Source organism: Ixodes scapularis, unplaced genomic scaffold (genome assembly GCF_016920785.2).
Source record: "Ixodes scapularis isolate PalLabHiFi unplaced genomic scaffold, ASM1692078v2 PGA_scaffold2__306_contigs__length_199485367, whole genome shotgun sequence".
Classification (NCBI taxonomy): domain Eukaryota; kingdom Metazoa; phylum Arthropoda; class Arachnida; order Ixodida; family Ixodidae; genus Ixodes; species Ixodes scapularis.
In genome coordinates this window covers 13,569,141-13,587,702 of record NW_024609857.1, presented here as the reverse complement: position 1 = coordinate 13,587,702, position 18,562 = coordinate 13,569,141, and the positions used below count along the sequence as shown (strand labels likewise).

Here is an 18,562-nt window from a genome sequence, read left to right as displayed (position 1 = left end):
TGAGTTCTTCGGTGTTGGACGCCACTGCGATAACATAAACACCTGGGAGCTCTTAGCGATCAAGTGAGGTGCACGCACGTCGTTTACTAATCAAATCGACCTTAGTAGCCTTCCGGTCTTTCCCCGCAGCTTCGCGAGGTCGCTGCACGTACGCTGGGAAAGTATCTAGAGCTTTCTATGAGAAAGCGTTCACACGCGGCGTTACCTGTCGGGCAAAATCGGAAGCGGTCTTCTGTCTCTGTTGTTGCACAACGCAGGAAACCCAGCGAGCTTTCGCAGACGGTCCAAGCAGAGGGCGACAAGATGGCGCCCCTCAGCGCGACGGGGGTCACAGGTGAGAGCGGGGAAAGCTGACCTTGCAGGAAGGGTATACACTTCCCGGGTCACACGGCGGAAGAACACGGCTTCGCTCTCGTCGTCGTCGGCGGCGGCGGCGTTCCACTTGGGCGCAGAGCTCCCGGGAGCGCGAAACAAAAGCGTGTTTAATCGGCGACCGCGCCGAATTGGTGTGCTGTGGCATCGCCGGCAAGCAAAACAACCGGGTGACCGGAGAAGGACGCGAGGACAGATCACGCGAACAAAGAGGGACAGCGGTTGACGACAATCACGCGACTGTTCTGTGGTGCAGCGGTCCCACGAGGACAAGCTTCAGCACGCGATTTCTGAGAGCTGCACTCTCAGAAAAAAAGGGTGTATGTGGGTGTATCGCGCACCCTTACACCCCCCTTCGACTGGAGACACCCGGCGAGCGTAATCGCACTCCCGTCACACGAATCCTCCTCTCCCAAAGGAATCGGCGGGCGAGGCGAGGGTGTTGCCAGGTGCACCATTACACCCCTCCCCTCTCCTTTCCTTTTTCAAAAAGGGGAGAGGGAGTGCTATCAGGAGAGCGCAAGAAAACAAACAAAATGCGCGCGGTAATAGAGTAGAGCGCGCGTCCTGATTAACAGTCACTGGTTACACGTCATCCGACTGACAACCTATCACGATAGCGATCGCGTTTCGCGTGTTATCTGGCCTTCGTGTTGCTAGGAGACTTGACCTCCTCACCTCCTGCATTCCATCTCGGAGTGCTTCGGCGGCCATACTTTTGCTTCGGCTGGCGGGTGACATCGCCTTTGTTCATTCGCGCTATTTTGAATTGCGTGTTTTTTTAGAAGGTGGTTGGACAAAGCGGATCGTGTTCACGAAGCGATGCTTGGCACGTAGCTGCACTGCAGTCACAAACCAAGATGTGCCCGCCCGATAAAGGTAAGTCTGCCTTTTACATGCACTCGTTGGATGCTGCGTTTTGCGAGGCATGGGGCCTGCTAGTTGGGGACGTGCTTTCCTTTTTCTCCTGTTTATGTCAGAGTTTCTTCGCTTTTGTATTTGTGGCATGTGTGCGCGGTGGCGGTGCCCGGTTCTCTGAGTGTACTATCGGGGAAAAATGAAATGCGAACAGAGGAGTGCGTGGCTCGCGGTACAGGCTGCGCCGCCTGGAAGTGAACCTAGGGGCGAGGGTGCGTGGCCTACTTCGATGTGTTCACGCCCCTCGATTGGCGCTCTCCCAGCTTCGGCAGTGCGCCTCTCGGTGCGCTGAAAGCTGTCACCGCTATCTTTGCATGCTCGGCGAGTGCGGTGAGCTTTTTTGCACCGCACGCGCTGAGCCAGCAAAGATAGCGGTGGCAGCTTTCAGCGCACTGAGAGGCGCACTGCCGAAGCTGGGAGAGCGCCAACCGAGGGGCGTGAACACATCGAAGTAGGCCACGCACCCTCGCTCCTAGGCTCGCTTCCAGGCGGCGCAGCCTGTACCGCGAGCCACGCGCTCCTCTGTTCGCATTTCATTTTTCCCCGATAGTACAAACGAGCACGACATCGCAGCTTCGAGACATTATTCTTGCGTGTAGAGCTGGCGTCATTCAGAGCAACGGGTCTCTATCGTTTCGCCAAAAAACACTTTTTGTGGACAGATGTTTCATGGACTCTCGTTCGTCGACACTACCGTTCCATCGACAGTCGTTACGCGGATTTAGCGTTGTAGGGACATTTCGTCGCGGGTGTATCCTACACGTACTATCCGCTTCGTGGCAACAGTGTGAGGCAGCTCCTTATAGAAAAAAGGTAGTTTGTGCTGTCGATGAAGCATTCTGGCGATGAATCAACGCGTATCTATAAAACGATCTGTCGGTGAAACGTTCGATTGCAGAGCAACATGCTCGCGCTTGTTACCGGCTTCGCTCGCACGTGTGGTTATGCAATGCGATTTTCAATGGGGATGATGGAACTAAGGTGGCGCTTCAAGACAAGGCAGTTAGAGTTCTTTTATAGGTTCCCTACGGGAGTCAGAGTTGCGCGTTCATCTTCTTAGCGCCGTCTTTCCTGCACGGCATGTTGATCCAGCTCCTCACGCGACTTTTGGACCTCTTGGCGAATATGTGCTGCCACCTCGACACGAGGCTAAGTGTCGAGAAAACAACGCGCGCGCAAGGCCTCTCCCACCCGTTCTACACCCAAAACGTCAGCTACATCCTGTTCAACCATTGAGGCGCTGTGACCTAGATACTGCTTCCCCATACTCGCCTTTGTCCCCATCGTGCGTAATCTTCCGCCCCCGAGGTCAACACAACAAAACCATATTCCCTCCCTGCTCGGCCACTTCGAAGAGGGAGAGGGTACTGGAACCATTGACTCTCGAACCGACGAGGCGCGCGGCGCGCTCAAAAGCAGGGGTGCGTACGGCGGGGCGCGTGCAACGTTACTTTCTTGCACGGTACGTGGTCGGATCTCGTCAAATAGCGGCGCGGCGGCACGTAGAAAATAGACGCGCAACTCTGGCTCCCGCAGGGAGCCTATACAGGAACTGGTACTCTAGTGCAGCATTGAGATTATAGGCTCCAGCCAGAGTTGCGCGTCTGGTTTCCACGTGCCGCCGCGCCGCTATTTGCCGATATCCGATCACGTGAGGAGCAGACTCCAAATGCCGTGCAAAAAAAACCACCGGTACGGCGGCTTCGCCGACGGTGCAAGCGCTTCGGTGTGCATACCCCCGCTTTCGCCTCCTCCTGTCCTGTGTTGCCCCCCCCCCCCCCCCCCCTGCCACCCCCCCTAAAACCGCCGCCACAGGGCAGGTTAAAGACTGGCCGGCTGCGCCCAAGGGATACTAAGAGCACTCCCCCCCCCCCCCCCCCCCCCTTTCCTGACTGGAAAACAAGTTGGAACGCCACTGACCGTACATATTCCCCACGAACTACACCCTCCACAATACAGATACAACTACACATTGTATCTGTCTTCCTGAATACTTTTTCACCAGTTTCGCGGAAGTGTCTCGGGGATATAGCATTGCATAAAAGACAATGTATCTCAGTATCTGTATTTTTGGCCTTAAAGCAGATGTATCTCAGTATTCCCGAATACTTTTTGGAGTGTGTCTGCCCAGCCCTGGTTTATGGCACATTAATTTATTCTATCATTCTTATTATTTTCCAGGTACTTCGGGCAAATCAACCCATCTGAAGTGCGATACAAAAGTGCAACCAGTGGCATTGCACCGAAGTTGCGAACTCTTCAAGTGCTTTGACATCTGTGAGTGTACCGTCCTTCAATTATACTCCGTGTCACTAGTTGTGTGTAGTCCAGGTGAATGCAACGGCCATGCGAAGAGAGAAAAGGCGAGCACTAGGAAGGCATATGGGAGGGGAGGGCAGGGCTGGGGGAGAGGGGGAAAGCACTACGAATGTTAGATAGGAGAGGAGGTTACTCTCCTCACCCGCCTTTCTAGCGCTTGCCCTTTCCCCTCTTCGGGCATTGCCTTAGCCTGTGCGGCGCGCAAGTAGTGACTCGGAATAAATTCACCATTGTACAGATTATGATGCACTGGCAGGTAATAGATAACTGGGTAAAATTAATCTGCTCAGTGCTTGAAGACGCAGCTCGCGACTTGCTTGAACACGGCCCACAGGAAACTAGCTGCAACCTCCCGTTCTCATAACGAGCATTACAAATCGCATGCATTATAATATGTCGCTAATAGACCGATCTCACCAGCTAGTTTGAGTACGCCACCGCTGCCGATATGCATCGTGGGAGCTGTAGTCTTTCTACACGCGCGACAACCATGCTGGAGGTTTGCGCGAGCAGACCACGAGGCAGCATGACCTGTCGCGTGAACTGGAGTCTGCCTCTTACGAACTGCAGTTATGGCGGCGTCACGCATACGTGGAAAACTTGGTGGGATCGGTCTATTCATTTACGCTGAAAACGTAGCTATGCTCTTATAACATATCCACATAGTTAATGTAGTTTCGTTTTTATTTTTCAGGTGTTTAGTCTCTATTTTTCCTTCCAGTCTTTTTTTTAGTATTTAGCACCTGCACGACAATTCCGCTGGTAGGCTGCAACCACGAGCTCTTTGCCCAAGGATGCACTTCAACTGCATGAACTATCGCTTGTCCGAAGCAACCACCAAAGATAAATTCATGAGCTCTGGATTCTCGCCCTCAGAAAATATCTCCAGTAAAATACAAGTATTCGCTCAGACTGGTGCTATCAGAAATTCTCAGAAAAGCAAAAGGCATTCTTTCGAGACATGTTGAGCTTGAATATATCCTGAGTGAAATAAGCAACGGCAACAACAGTGTACTTGTTCTCTTGTCCTCTTAGAAAATGCCAGTATGTTGGCGGCAGTACCACTTTAATTCTTGTGATTGCATCAGGAAAGGGATAAGGGGAGCACTACAAATAAATCACGGCTAAAAATGTCACTGTCAAGATTGCAAGTTACAAAATGTGGAGAGCGCAAGGTCCCTTTAACAAATTTCTTGACCCCCATGCCTTACAGAAGCCCTCGATCTTTTGGGGGTGGGCTATCTGGCCTCTACACTCAAATGTGTTTGAGAGCACAGTTTTAGATGGTCCAAAATTTTGTTAAAGGAAGCTTGCATTAGGACACCTCTGATGTTGACATTCGTTTATCTGGTTAGGCGCCACAGTACAAGGTTGCTTATGGCATTTTTCGGCTAATTGTGCATTTTATTAGTAAAAAATAAACACAGTTGCAATAAGAAACAGGCTGGCATTGTTGAAAACCGCCAAAATCAGTTGTTTAAGTATATTGAAAACACATGCTTTTTATCTGTGTTTTCGGTTTGCCAGCCTTGCGCCTGTATCTAAACTGGTAAACTTTCCACCCCACTATTCTTCAATGGTGTGCAAAATATTTATGAAGTTGGCTGAGTTCCTGGTTTTTGGTAATGCTCATTAAGTAAGGGGTGGGGCCTTGACAGTGTCCTATATGTATCTAATCATGGCATACAACTGGGTTTTGCTTTTCAGGAATGCTCCATGGCTCTTTTTGGTGGTCAACACCCAAGGCACAAGACTAAAAGATAAGACATGCAAAAAGAAGAAGAAAGGAAACAAGCGACGTTTCTGGCGCATGCATTCAATGTGTATTTTTGTAGTATATGTTTCACCCAGTGTTTATGAGCAATAAATATGTAGGAACAGATACCAATTTTCGTAGCTTATTTTATAAAATATTGCATGATCCTAACAATATTATATTTGCAGGAGTGACACAAAAGCTCTCAATTGTATTTCAGGTTGACAGTTAGGACGTCAAAATGATGCCAGGCCACATAATGAAATGACGATAGAATGTGGGATTGCCAGCTTAATTGTTTTCGGGTTGACAAATGGGACATGAAAATGACACAAAACACCGTCGTTTGACGGTTAAAAGCTTGGAAAGGAGCTGCAAAGACATTTCCTGTCAATTTGATGGAAAATGTTCTAGTGTTAGTTTTGTTGACTTCGCACGTGTACACCTAAGAGTGGGGTTTATCGTATCCCAGTAAGTGAGAGCGGTGTGGAAAACGGTATATAAGTACACCTAAGAATGGGGTGTAACTGCATTCCCAGTAAGTGAGAAACGGAATATCTGTGCACCTAAGAATGGGGTGTATCAGTATTCCCAGTAAAGAAATGGAATATATGTACACCTAAAAATGGGGTGTATGAGTATTCCCAGTAAGTGATAAACGGAATATATGTGCACTTAAAAGAGGGGTGTATCAGTATTCCCAGTAAATGAGAAACGGAATATACGTACACCTAAGAATGGGGTGTATCGGTATTCCCAGTAAGTGAGAAACGGAATACACGTACACCTAAGATTGGGGTGCATCAGTATTCCCAGCAAGTGAGAAACGGAATATATGTACACCTAAAAATGGGGTGCATCAGTATTCCCAGTAAGTGAGAAACGGAATATATGTACACCCCGGGGTGGGGTGTGTCTTATGCACCCGCTGGGGTGCACATGTGCACCTCCAAATGAGGTGCATGTATGCACCCCTTTTTGGGGTGTCGCATATATACCCATGGGGGTGTCGTATATGGGACAAGTCACATACACCCCACTGGGTGTAAGTACTACACCCTTTTTTTTTAGAGTGTGCGCTATTCTGTCTACCCAACTAGGAACTTCAATGAGGGGCTCCTCTAGAACAAAGCTAGCGTTAGAAAATGATTTGTGTGCGTGTCTCGCTATAAAATCGCAATCCAAGATGCTCATGGTCTTTACACCGTGCCCAAGCTGACCGCGAGCGACGAAAATAATGTGCTCGACAGAGTTGAAGAATAGCAATATTTGGTTTCTAGGCGCTAGAACCGTAGATGTTGATGAGCCAAAAGGCGTAGCGCACTCGTGGTGGTGTAACTGCGCTAGGAAAATTGTATTTCAAGAGCACAGTCCCATCTCGATAAATTTTGGGAAGTGCTATACTTACTGTCCCCTCAAAAACCAAAGTAAAGCGTTCGTCTCCTCGCACAACATTAGCAATTTTCTCCTTTGTGTTGTGGATTGAGACACTTATCAAAACGTACAAGATTAAAAATATATATATTTATATATTTTTTTTCTATCTTGCGCAGCGTATAAACCGCAAGCATTTTTAAAATTTTTTTTTAGATGAAAACGCGTATAGCTTATTGATACACATAAGAAGGAAAAAAATTAAACTTTGATGCGCATCTTGGATTGTGTTTATTAACACCAGTAACGCTTTTGCTTGGCGTTTATCATAAGCTTTAGGCTTTACCGCCAGGTACCTTGGACACGAGCGAAGTAAAGCAGAAGTTTAGTACAACTTTAAAATATAGATGTCAGAAATTGAAAAAAATGTTCACATACAGTTTTTGGGGTCTCCGCCACTTGCCCCGCAATGTTTCCTCTGCTAACAGACATTGTTTCTCTATTGAATACGTATCTTTTATTGCTGAAGTCTCAAATGGTGCTCGTGAAACGTGACCGACCGTGTGACGTTACTCATGAAGCATATGCGTAAAAAGTAAGCCTTCTAAAGCAGCGCATAACTGATGGCCCCTTCCACCAGCATTTTTTGTTAATTTTCTGTCTTCCGTGTACAGCTTACGTTTCTCTGATAATATAAACAAAGAAGAAACAAGCCGTCTCATTTTCTGGCTGGCTACCAGACCGTCTATACATCTATCTATACAACAAATATTTAATTGCCGAAGTATGACTAGCAATTAGCGGGCCTGGATGTTTATTATTATTATTATCAAAAACATTTCGTAATATTGTGTACATCGAGTGTGTAACAAGAGGAAACATTAAAAAGTCAGCGCCAACCAGTATTCCATTATAGGTCCTGGAGCCCAAACAGTTTCCATCGTCTAAAAAATCAAACATCGTAACCTACTCTACTAATGCTGTCGCAAAAAAAAAAAAAAAAAAAAAGAACGAAAAACAAAGAACAAACTATTTTTGAAAGTATAAGAACTATATTAGGGGAACTTGCCCCTCCTTCCTCCCCAACTCAAACAGAAACATACAACTGACCAATATTTCTACGATGACCACCTCGCAGACAAAGTCAAATAGACCCCTTTTTGAAATTTAGTTTGGCAATTTTGATCACCATATCGTCGTTTTTGGTGCATGCCATCTGTGCCAACTTAATGGCGGCCTTCCCGAGGCCGATGAAGGAAGAAGTTAAAATACTACCAAGCCGGGAAGATATATGAGGCTTGTACGTTCGAGACGTCAGTACACAACACGACTCACGAATTGGATACAGCGGCTGCGTGAGCGTTTATTTCCGAGTGTGGTCCTATCAATATCTTGGCGCAAGTTTAGGTCTAAAACCTTTTGATGACGAAAATTTAATTAACGGCCTTACGGGTTGCCGCTCTGTACTGGTCAGTTCTTATGTTCGCACCATCGAAACTGAAATAAATTAAGAAATAATTATGAGGTGATCGAAGAATTCATTTTCATCTGCTATTGACGCGTGAAAGTGAGGATATCCGATGAAATACAGTTTCACGACAGCCAATAGTTTGTCGAAAGTGAATCTGCTGCTTGAGCCATCAGATGACACTGAACTTTGAGAAGGGTCTCTTGGAGTCGGGCAAAGTTCCACGAAGAATCGCGGAGCACCGATGGACAAGTGACTGCGAATCAAAGAAAAGGGGAAGTGATCTAAAAACAATCGAGGCTATATAAAGTAGACATACACGACGGGCGGGCAACCCTGTACGGGAGACGGCGCAGCACCGACGACAACACACACCCGCGGAGGAGGTCCATGGGCGAGCTCTTGTTTGTCAGGAACCGGGCTCCGCGACGCACGCGTCGGAGGAACGCACCAGGAAGACTCGTTTCCAAAGTGGGACTTGAACGTCTCGGGCTGTCACAGGTGTCAGCTCTTGGAGCGTGGCGGATGAAGAGAAACCAGCGTCCGCCCTCCGCCAAGACGAAGCTCGAAAACGTTTATAGATAGAGCCGGGCCGGGTAGTATGCCTGGAAGTTTGCAAATGAGGCTGCTTCGGTGTTGTTGTTGTTGTTGTTGTTGCAACTGTTGTTGTTGCTGTGCTAGCTTCTGCCGTGTAAGCCCGTAGCCGTGCCGGTATTATCCGGTCGCCGCAATAAATGCGCTAGAAAAGTAAGAATGAATGCTCGGGTTTCACGAATCACCGATGAATGCGTGAATAGTGGCCACGTTTCTCGCATAAGAAAACAACGACATATAAAGCAAATATATTAAAAGAGAAACTCGACGATTGCTAGGCTCGTGAAGCACCCATATTGCTACGATTCTTCTCGCGGCGTTGAATAAACGCGTGCTGGCGTTAGAATGATGCAGCATTGTGGAGGAAGGAGGAATAAGCGACCCGGAAGAAGATGAGCTGGGAAGAGTTTAACGCTGACGACTGGTTTATTTTTGTTCAGGTATCCTGCTCACGTTCCTGGTTCTGACTGTCGGTTTGGCCACCAGCGACGAGGAGGTACTGTTCTGGTTTCCCTGCTTCCGTCGGATTTATTGCAACAACACGACGGCACGAGATCATTTTCCGCCGGCAGACCGCCCCCAAAGAACTACCTCAGATAACCTCTATAATTTATTGTTATATTTATGATGTGAGATATGTTAAATAAACTACGATTTACGAACGCCAGAGTGTTCATACAGCAATGGCATTATGTTGAAATGGTAATGTTAAATACTTTATATTACGGAAGAATGTGCCACTTTGTTCAAATAAAATGCAAAGAGTGACGGAACTTCGAGCCCACTACGGGCGCAGTTTCCGAGCTTGGGTTGTGCTTAGCACGGTTCAGACACATCGGAGTAGGACGCACAACCTGACAGTGCCCTACTCCGATGTGTTTGAACCTCGCCAAGCACAACCCAAGCTTGGAAGATGCGCCGGTAGTGGGCTCCAAGTTCCTTCACAGTTCACATTTCATACGAATTTAATGGTACATTATTAAAATTTACGTCAGAATTTTAACGAAAGCATAGCAAAAACGGGTACGTAGACAGCTTCCCGACTCCTGAGTTCCTAGATGTCGTATAATGCCCTCACACTACGCAAGATATATCCTTCTTTACTCGAAAGCGTCCAGAAGATCAAGATTTGCTATATTTCCAATTAATACACGAGTTCATTGAAACACTCTGAGCTACGAAGACGAAAGAGGGACATAGAACATGCTAGAAGGAACTACAGACGACCACGGCGCTCAATCATCCAAACTCTCATTTCTTTATGGAGTCCAGTCACCTTCTGTCTCTGTATAATTTTTGAATCGTATGCTCATCTTGACAACTCGTATCCCGTACGTCGGTTAGAATTTCGTGTACCTCACCATTTCGTATGCCATGCGGACCTCGAATACCGATATACGCAGGACGGATTTTGTTTAGTACCGTTGCAGAAGTAACACGCTCACGGCGTATTTTTCGAGGGCAGACCGCGGTCCCCTTTGCAAGAATAAAATTTGTCCAATATATATATATATATACATATATAGCTATTGTGAAAGGCTACTACACACTTGTACCACGTTTACGAGAGCGGCGCGCGTGCCCCTGGCTCACGTCGACCAAAGCACGCTCTCGCACCGATATATATATATATATATATATATATTTGCTCCTTGCGCTTGTTTTACGTGCTTTTTGAGATTAGCGTTTCGCGTCTGAGCCACTTTTTTTTTATATCGAACAACGAATCTGTGGTGCGTCGGGCGCTACAATACTGTCGTGTCCTGTATTTTACAAGGTCGGAAGCCTGTCAGTTTAAAGACACAACCAGCTACTTGACAGTTTTGTTGTTATCGCATTTCGTAGCTCATACTGAATCTTCAGATTTTGGATTTTACTATTCATAATTATTAAAACAAGGGTTCGCTGACTGCTGTGAGTCGCCTGTTTGGCGTTTCAATTACCGATAAGCTTAGCTTAGTTCTTCCTCATCGCTTTCACATTTAGTCGTTTTTTTGTGTGTATAAGTTAGTGAACTGTACTAGTGTGTTCATGGTACTAGTACTGGCACTTTTTGCTACAGTAGTTCACTTTACTTTTTCCTTTTTTGTTAAAAATAACGACGCTGAAAGCAGAGTGTAGGATGAGATAGAAAAGATTGTTTAAGTATTATTCTTGATGGATTGTTCTTTGTGTTACTGGATTTACAATATCTCGGTTCGCTTTAAGTAGCAATCCTGATAATGGAAACAATTCAACAAATATGTTTTTCCTCACTATTTTACTTACAAAGGCAAATTAAACTGATAGAACTAAATGTTTCTTTGAACAAACACTCGCTTCTTTTTCTCGACAAGGCGCAAGACAAGGTCAGCGACACCCGCCCGGCTACTAGTCAGCCACCGAGCTCGAAGGAAGTCACCAGAGGCCTGTCCCTGCCCAGACCAGGCAAGCGCGTGATCGTCTACATGGGAAGTCGGCCGTGGCTCTCCAGCATGTTTGGGGAAGCCAGCAAGTCCGAGTACGTGGTCCCTTCCCTAACGCAGGGCTCCTCGGAAGACAGCGAGAGGAGCGACTCCTCGCTTTCCAGCAAGGAAAGTCAGCGAGCAGGGCACGCATCCCTGGAGGAACCGGTGCCAGTCGGAAGCTTGTTCGCCTCGGAAACGACGAGCAGCAAGGCCAGCTCCGAAGAAAAAGTGGACCTGCGGACGGAGTTGGACATTAACAAGCATCCTCCGCTGCCCCTGCCTCCGTTCTCGGGCGCCAGGACTGAGTTTAGGTCAAAGATAATTCATCCGCCGGAGCGGAAGGTGGACTCTTTTCTGGGACAGACCGGTGGGAACAACGCCGGTCTCGGTGACAACAAAAGAGCGGCGGTGCAGGAGGTGGCGGTCGGAAGTCCTTCGCCGGGACTCGGCACGCCCAAGCAACAAGCGTTCGTTGACCAGAACCAGAACTCCAGGTACTTCCGGTTCGGTACCTCAAGCGTGCCAGCTGTCAGCAATAGAGGCACGTTCGGCATCGGGCAGAATGACGACGAAGGGTCGAGGGCAGACGACACCTCGTCGTTCGGTAACGATCGCTTTAACCAGCAGCGTCAGACGTTCAACGTGCAGAACAGACAGACCGCGGCGCCTGTTCCGCCATCTCCTCCTACGCCGCCACCCCCGGTCAGTCGCTTTAGTTTTCCGACGTTCCAGCAGGAGCCAGCCATCTTCGGCAACAGCAGCGCGAGCCGCTCAGGAAATAGCGCCGAAGTTGGCTTCCAGTTCCAGACATCGCGTGCGCAAGATTCAGCCGCTCAACAGCAAGGCGATCAGGACAGTTTCTCGAATGCACCACAAAGGCCTGCTTTTCAAGGTGATAATCGCTCCACCTTCCGCCAATTTCCGCCGCCCCCTTCCTCGAGGCCCGAAGCACCGCCAGTACCGAAGGCTCGACCGATCCAAGGAGTGGCCATACAGAGGTCGTACCAGACTCTCGGTAACCTGCAACTCACATCTAGAGATGACACTGTGGGGATCGGCCTGCTTTCCCAGTCTCGGCCAGACACGACGCCGCCCAAGCCTCAACCACCGCTTGGAGTGCCAGTGCAAAGATCGTTCCAGACTTTCGGCGATCAGCAACAGACATCGAGAGAAGATAATTTTGGAACAGGTACACTTTCCACTCCTCAGCCCGAAACAACACCAGCAAAGCCTCAGCCACCGCTGGGAGTAGCTGTCCAGAGGTCGTACCAAACGCTGGGTAATCAACAGCTTTCATCGCGGGAGGATACTCTAGGTAGGGCTGCCCTGGCTTCTCCGGAGCAACCATTGCGATTTACGTTCCAAGATGCCAAGCCAGCTCAGCCAGTCAAACCTTTGCAGACTCCCGTCCAAACTTCGTTCCTTACATTCTTCGGTAATTCGGACTCGGACACGAATCAACAGCAGGCATCAAGCGCAACCACTAACAGCGGCGAGAGTGGGCGAGCCGACGATCCGCGATTCAACTTTAGGAGTTCCAACTTCCAGACCAGGCCACCGAGACCTCCACCGCAGAGACCAACTCCAGCCTTCCAGACAACGTTCTTCCAGACACCGCAGCGACCGTCAACCCCGAGTGCACCACTGAGAAATAACTTCAATCAGGCTTCTAGAACACCAGCAACAGCCAGACCCAACTTCCAGAGCAACCAAGGTCTTGCCCAAGGCGTGTTCCCAGTTAACCGACCGGCCCAGGCTTCGTTTTCTGGAAATCAGAGATCTCAGAATACGTTCGGGGGAAACCAGAGACCAGAAGACGATACGCAGTTCACTCAGGCGAGACAGCAGACTTCCGGTGGTAGCCAACAGCGACCACAAAACACATTTCAGTCGAACCAGCGGCCACAAAACACATTTCAATCCAACCAGCGACCGCAGACCTCGTTCCAGGTAACGCCGAGACCCTCGAACTCCTTCCAAGGAAACCAGAGATCTCCGATCACGTTTGTAAGCAACCAAAGACCACAGAACAGCTTTTCCACGAACGGACCTTCGCAAAACAGAGCGTCCCCGAACCAGCGATCTGAGGAACAGCCGCGTCGTCAGCAGCCAAACTTCCAGAACGTTCCTGCGAGACCTCCGTCTCCCCAGCCCCCGCCAGCGGCAAGAAACCCCCCACAGGACGACAATAGCAACACCAACGTCAATCCTCAAGACCGTCTCGAGCCCTTCAGGAACGACTTCCAGATCGCACTACGTCAGCGCGCGTTCGCGGCTTCAACTGCGACCCCGCCGGTGGACAACGACGGGGGACGGAGACCTGCCAGTCCGGCACCGAGGTCCAACCCGGCGACGCCCAAGAGGAAGATCAACAGGGTCGTCTTCATTCCGGGTAACTTCGGGGTGACCCCTACCAGGAGGCCGGACCCGTACCGGTCCAAGCTTCCCGGACTGGCTGGCTCTGATTATCCCACCTACAGCGAGGTTCCCTTCACGAACTTCAAGTGCGGCGAGCAAGCCTATCCAGGAATGTACGCCGATGTTGAAGCCGGTTGTCAGGTGAGTGCAACTAAAAAAAGAAAAGGAAAATAACAACAAGAACAAAAATGTTTTAACCGAGACGTCTTTCAACCTGTCAGGCGAGATTGTTGGAAATACCGAGTCTCACACATGTGACGCACGTAGTAGACGTATATCGAACATAGCATGCTATCCTGGTGTACCGTGCACGCGCCACGTGCGGAACCAGGCTCACGAGCTGATTCGCCGAGCGATGAATGGCATTCGATCAAAATGACATTTACCCCCGCGCCACACGGGCAACTCGAATGCCATTTACAACGAATGACATTTGAGCGGACGGCCAATCAGCGCTCGACACTCCGCGTTGCGCTATAGCGCATTCCACGCATGACAGATTGCGAGCTGATTCGCCGATCACACTAATGTCAATCGTTATAAATGGAATTCGAGTTGCCCGTGTGGCACACTCTAAAAAAAGTGTGTGCGTCTACTTTTACGCACAACACTTGGAGAGCCAATCACCACAACTTACGGAGGCAGCTCAGTGAATGACACTGCCGAAACATATGTTTAGACCAAAAAACACAGTCCGAGTTGTGACATTAAGCAATGCAAAACGTCACGCTTGAATTGCTTAATGTCACAACTCAGACTGCGTTTTTTTGGTCTAAACATATGTTTCGGCATCGTCATTCGCTGTGCTTCCTCCATAAATTCAGGTGATTGGCTCTCTTAGTGTTGTGCGGGAAAGGAGGCGCACGGGCTTCTTTTAGAGTGCAGGGGTTTTACTTTCCCGTCTGACAGGGGTATTAGTTTGGTTGGGATTTTACGATTGTCTTATTGAAGAGGAATAAGTGAACGACAGAAACAGGCTTTATTAGGTGCAATTCAGCGTTTGTAGTACATGGTCTAGATGTACAGCCTTACTAAAGCGAATATCGTTTGTCGTTTAATAACCTGTTACCGTCCCTCTCCTACCATTTACGCCAAACTCATCACTTCATATGCAGTCAGATCTGAGTTGTTTCGTAGGTTCATGTTATTGTAACGATTTAGCATAGCGTTAACATTAATAAGGAAGCGAAATTTGTCAGCTACGTAGATGATACAAGCATATTTTTTGTTTTTTTTAAACAAGTGATGATTTCATAGATATGGCTAGCCTGACTTTATTCAAGATAAAATTCCTGTGCAATAGTAACTCTTTAAAAACAAACATTAGTTAAACAAAATCAGTCATTTTTCGTCAAAAAAAAAAACAAAACAAGTATGTTGTACTATCTAAGTCACTGCTTCAATTCCTGTCCCATCGAAATAGTCAGTTTCTTCAACATTATGGGCGTATTTTGTTAATGAGAACATGTCGTGGGATTGTCATATAAATTATCCCATTCCAAAGCTATCCCGAGTGATAGAGATCCTAAATCACTACCGTAAATTAAATTGTTAATTTACAACTCTCTATTTTACTCCCACTTAACATACCACCATCCAGTCTGGGGTTCATCAACTCTGACCAATATTGAAAGACCGTTTTTGTTACAAAAATATATATTAAGGGGAGTATGTAATATTCCTTATGACACTCACACTGCGGAAATATTTAGGAATTTTAAGATAATTACTATTTACAATTTATAGACTATCCGTCAGTTTTAAGAAGGAAAAATAAGGGGCTCATGTTTTTTATAGAAAACCTTGCGCCTTTGGAGGAAAATTCACCAGCATACCCCACTTTCCGCGCGGAGAAGTGGAGGGTGGTCACTATAACCGAACAAACTATAATTTCAAATGCTTAAATTTGCACTCACGCATTTGTCAAATAGATTTTATATTAATATATTGAATTTTGACTGTATAACTTGTAAACATTCCCGCTCGTAGTTTTGCGCGTGATTTTTTATTTTTTTTTAATAGGTTAAAATGCGTCGTCACGTGGTTTCTATTGTTACTTTCTGTGTGTGCGTATTACCTCTTTTTTTCTTCTTCTATATTTGCTACACGCTTGAAGCTGACCATTGTAGGGACCCGATGACCAGTCAAACTGCCCATTGCAGTATTTTTCTTTCGGGTCCCTATTATTATAATTGATGGAAATAAAGATTTATTATTCATTACTTTTAAAGTCGTCACCGCCATGCCGGAACTGGGAGGAAATCTATCGCAAAAAAAAGTAGCGACGGTGATTTGTGTTCCGACACGGCAGTACCGGTAAAAGCATTACGCTAACGCCATGTGCCCTCATTCAAAATCATAAACCGATCAGTTGCCGACTCTGCGCTCTCCTCTCCCTCAGGTGTTCCACTCGTGCGACAACAATCACCGCGAGAAGAGCTTCCTGTGCCCCAACGGAACCATCTTCAAACAGGAGCTCTTCACCTGCGACTGGTGGTACAACGTGAACTGCGATGACTCGCCAAATTTCTTCCACCTCAACGCGGAGATGTTCACGACGCGAAAACCCAAGGTGCAGGAGAGTCAGGACACCGACAAGCGCTCTGGCCGCTCGGGATCCGCTGGCTCACGTTCTTTTTAAAGCTGATGTCACACTGCTCACACAGCGCACAAGAGGCACGATGTTAGCGGTCACGCCTGGAGCATCTTCGAAGCGTGCTAGCTTCACACATACACTCCGAGCATGTCTGCAGAGAGTTTTTACATGACCTATGTTACAGGATCATCATAAAAGGGAAATACGTGCTTCAGGCAGTACCCGCAGTCTGTCTTTTGTATGATGTATTATAGCAGTGTGATACCGGCTTAGAGACTTTGGAACCAGCCGGGTAGCAACGGTGGTTCGCGGAGAAAGAGCTCTCTGCATGTGCGAGTGGGTGCGTGGAAGAACGACGACCTACGAGTTCCGGGACAGCCGACGAGAAGGAACATTCCCGCTGAGCAATTTCGCCTTCTATGGTGCTCCGGCGAATCCAGTGTGCAGCCCGGTTACACCCTTCGGCGACGTCGACCGACGTAGTTGTGTAGCTGAACTATATAGTTGAAGACAGACGACGTTACGGATACTCAAGAAGGTGCTCGACTGACCGCACGGAAAGAAGAAAGTCGAACAAACGCACGGATAAAAGCCGAAAACGAAGTGATTTGTTAAATCGCTCTGGAGCTGTTTCGCGAGCACACAGAATAGCCATTTGTTGAGATTTCCGAGGACGCGCGTGACGGCATGCATTTTTGTGATTTAGCGAAGCGAGATCGGCGACCCCAGTTTTGATGAGCGTTGCCCTCGGATCTTAGGAATCATCGCGGTTCGCGCCAACTTGCAGCAAATCGAAAAATATACAATGTTGTTTCTATCCTGTTGTGTTTGGCTGTTTTCTTTTTGAGCTGATGTACAGTGGTCACCAAACTTATCCGGAGCACGCGAACGGTGTCTTACCTCATGAGAGCGCTATATCCTGTCGGTGACCGAAGACTTACCGCCGCCTTTTCGCACAAAAAAAAAAAAAAGCAAATTCGGTATGGGGATATTTATACAGCGTGTAGTTGGTCAGCCATTAAAGTTGCGACGAGTCACACGCTGTAGATGAGCAATTTGGCCAGTGCAGTACAACCGCTAGCCTGGGGTCTTTAACGTGCACACCGCAGTAGTGATACACGACCGCACGCCCGTACGATGCTCATCCAGATCGAAACGGGCAGGGATGGGGCTCGAACCCAGGATCCCTGGGTTCTGCAGCGCGAGTTTTCGCTCCACACGCGTCGAGCTGGGTGTGCTGTGCGCTTTAGCCCACTCGGCCTAGGGTGCCTTAACTCGGCCACCGCTCCTTTTTTTTTTTTCTTTATTGCCGGATTTTTTACATTGTCAAATAGGCAGGCATATCGCTCAAACCATAGGAAGCAGAGCAAGGCTAAACTAAACCAGTCCGAAGTGACTGGTGTCGGAGGCTAAAATTGTTTCATGGACGAAAAAGCCTTAATGCGCGGAAGCCACTCAGGCTCGCACTTCTGTGCTCTGTTGACTTCAACTAACAAAGATACACTTTCACGAAAATATTCCCGCGCCTCCCGTACATTATTCTCAGCGTTGTGTGCAGCCATTCGGGACTTTCAAATACTGTGCAGACCCAACAGCATAACCAGGTCAAAGGGAAAACCTTCCTTGTTTTTAACCGATGGATAACGGATTCCATGCGCGTCTAGGGGGAGGTCCTTTTTTAGGGTACGTTGGAGGACGTCCCAGAAGAAGACCCCATCCCAGCACTCAAGAAACACGTGTTCGACCGTCTCTAGCTTCTTGCATAAAAAGCAGTGATCCCGCCACGGTACAAAAAGTCCCCTCTCGTTTAGCCATGTCTTGACCGGCAGTGTACCTGAATGTAATTTAAAGAAGAAAGTCTTGGTACCTGCGGGCACTACCATACGCTTAACGCGCTTCAAGACATCCTGCCCTGTATAGAGGTACAGGAAACACATGGTGAATTCCGCTCGCAGATCTCGAGCGCTCCAAAAGCGCTCCATTTGGGGCGCGCATATTCCGCTCGCAGATCTGGCTCAAGTTGGTCATCTTCCGCTCGTAGATCTCTGGCAGCGCCCGCTCCACGGAGCGCCCCAAACTCCGCCGTACTTGCTCTGCGGGATTTCACAGATCTCTCCGGAAGTTGACAGAGCGGCCCACGTGATTTCCGTCTAAATCGGCGGTGCGCATCCGCAACGAGGTTGGAGAGATCGGCGGGCCGGTCGCCTACCGGTCGGGCCACGGTCGGGTCGTGGAGTTGGATCTGTTCGGATGCGTCGGTTGTTTACTCTGGATTGTGACGGCTCGAACGCTTGTACCTC

The 18,562-nt window shown here is 48.2% G+C and overlaps 1 protein-coding gene across 1 annotated transcript; it reads left to right on the top strand.

Annotated features, from left to right (window-relative positions):
* Window positions 1-256: 256 nt before the first annotated feature.
* On the top strand, window positions 257-17,081 carry LOC120837050 (protein piccolo). Its single transcript, XM_040206214.3, has 4 exons — window positions 257-334; window positions 9,242-9,297; window positions 11,138-13,807; window positions 16,068-17,081. Exons 1-4 carry the CDS (start codon window positions 304-306, stop codon window positions 16,305-16,307), a joined length of 2,997 nt encoding a protein of 998 aa, XP_040062148.3. The 5' UTR covers window positions 257-303; the 3' UTR covers window positions 16,308-17,081.
* The last annotated feature ends 1,481 nt before the right edge of the window (window positions 17,082-18,562 follow it).